This window comes from Triticum aestivum, unplaced genomic scaffold (genome assembly GCF_018294505.1).
Source record: "Triticum aestivum cultivar Chinese Spring unplaced genomic scaffold, IWGSC CS RefSeq v2.1 scaffold79119, whole genome shotgun sequence".
Taxonomy (NCBI): domain Eukaryota; kingdom Viridiplantae; phylum Streptophyta; class Magnoliopsida; order Poales; family Poaceae; genus Triticum; species Triticum aestivum.
This window is the reverse complement of record NW_025247818.1, coordinates 1-2,195: the sequence shown is the minus strand read 5'-3', so window position 1 is coordinate 2,195 and position 2,195 is coordinate 1. Positions and strand designations below refer to the sequence as shown.

The window sequence follows — 2,195 nt, the reverse complement described above, 5'->3', positions numbered from 1 at the left end:
GTCAGACTCGAATCACATCGTAATAGTTGTTATAAAAAAACGTACTATTGCTTGCCCACACATTGAAGTACTACATTTTTTATTACCCTGTATTTCTGAAAACTTTGCTACCATGCCGGTTTGTTGCTAAACTCGTAAAGGTTTTCAAAATTAAAACTGTGGTTCCTAAACCCTGTTATGCTTTTGTTTGCAGCACAATATGGTGATGCACAGTTACCACTTACCAGTAAAAGTAGTTCCTGTTTTAATTTTGAGTGAACTGTTTGTTTTGGCCACGAGATACTTTTTAAGTTTAAGGCATTAATTAGTTTTTCTTGAATAACTTGTGGGTGCATGCAGAAAACACATACTTCAGCATTTAATTGAAAAGGCTACTATTCTTAAATAGTAGTCTCTGTTGTTTCTCTTAAATAGAGAGCTCATAGAATGAATAAACAGAAGTGTAGATGTGATGAATAGAGTAGATAGAAGTATTGATCTTACAATTCTGTCATGTGAAGTGCATCATCGATTACGTGGCAGAAAACTCCTGTCCAATTGAAGTGCATGGATTTTCTCAAGTTCATCACGTTTGAATGCAAACAAAAATAAGAAGGAATGTCAGGATGTAGTTTGTTGATTGTAAACATAAATAATATGGTAGCAGCCGCTTCTTGTTTTGAAAATTGCAGTGCTCGTTTGACTGTATCAGATTAAGAATGCCCTTTCGACTAATCCAAAATTCGTGGCTGTAATTTCAAATTGCAGTGCTCGGTGACTATAGCCAAGAAGTAAAATTTCATATTGCCTAGCTAGCCTGATGCATAATGAGTCATTTGAAATGCAGATGATGAAGGAAAACAAGTATTCGTCTGTCAGTAAGTAATAATTCTGTTAAGAACAGAACTAAAGGCAAGAAGAGTGCAGGTCAGAAAAAATTCAGATAACTGCAGGATAACGAAGCATGCATCTCTACTACGCCATATGTGCATAAAGTTCGGCAACCATTAAATCCCTAGCAGGAAACTAATGTGTGTCCCTAAACTTACATGTGGTAGTTTACTTCGGCATCGACTGAAACTGGCCTTGATTTCAGGTAACTGAAACTTAGGATGCGCATTGAAACTTAGTATCCCAATAGACTGCTCAGCTTCGATAGATGAAAGTTCTCCATCATTAGCCTTGTTCTCATCATCATATTTGGCTGATTCTTGCCTTTGATCTTGAACTACATAAACCTGTAGTGTGGATATACTCAGTACATACTGACTGACAAGGTATCAGGAAAATAAAGGAGTAGAATACCAGAGTTTCAGAGGTAAATATTGACAGTAGCAGATTATATTATATGCTTATGAACAACTAACACTTGTAGGAATAACTAATACTAATTTAGTACTATGGAAAACACCACGGCTCAAAAAAAAAAACAATTACCTAACTCGCAAACAAATAAAACATTCTACTATATATGAAGATCGATCCGACCATAAGGTCTCTGATTATGTTGGATATCCCTGTACTACCTCCCTGTTTATAAGTATTAAAAAATACAGTAGTCAAATGTTTTATACTCCCATTCTGTCCCTCCCCTAAAAACTGAATCACAGGGATGTCATTGCTCTGCTCCAACAGAACAATTATTCCAATAGAACAATTATTCCAACAGAAAAACTAATCTAACAGAACTTGTAATCAGGATGTCACATTACATATGAATCAACTTACCATCATTTGTTCAGATGATGCAAAATATTTGTGCGTATAGGCCATGTTACAAGCAGAACAAAGTAAACATGAAGAGCCTCACCAGCACGATTTCGTGCAAGTGCTGGCGGCAGAGACGATTGCAGGGGGAAGCTGGATCTAGCAATGCCACACTGACGCCTCGTGGGCGACTTGTTGGACATGGAGCAGCAGAAGGCCCACGTTGCTTGACGACGAGGCAGCGGCGGCGGCTCACAGGATCCAAAACCGTCTTCCACGCCCATGGTTGTTGTCTCCGCGTCCGCCACGGCAGGCGTCTCCTCATGGCCAGCGCTGCTGCATCATTGGCCGATTGGCCGGCTCTGCTTGCTGCTCGTGGACGTTGTGTGCTCCCCTGATGCCGCCGGAATGGAACCACTGCTGCGGCGACGCCAGGATTGCAGGAGCCACCTCCCGGACCGAACCACCGTCGCGTACCAATGGTTGGAGAAGCACGTCGCGGACGAGAG

At 40.7% G+C, this 2,195-nt stretch overlaps 1 protein-coding gene across 2 annotated transcripts; it reads right to left on the bottom strand.

Annotated features, from left to right (window-relative positions):
* Positions 1–334: 334 nt before the first annotated feature.
* LOC123177200 (uncharacterized) lies at positions 335–2,189 on the bottom strand. Of its 2 annotated transcripts, none has more exons than XM_044591079.1 (3): positions 1,790–2,189; positions 1,029–1,217; positions 335–555 (listed from the first exon to the last, which is right to left on the bottom strand). In XM_044591079.1, exons 1-3 carry the CDS (start codon positions 2,009–2,011, stop codon positions 505–507), a joined length of 462 nt encoding a protein of 153 aa, XP_044447014.1. In that variant the 5' UTR covers positions 2,012–2,189; the 3' UTR covers positions 335–504. The 2 variants fall into 2 exon arrangements, with proteins under 2 accessions (XP_044447014.1, XP_044447015.1); XM_044591080.1 differs by having other exon boundaries at positions 335–529.
* Between the last annotated feature and the right edge of the window lie 6 nt (positions 2,190–2,195).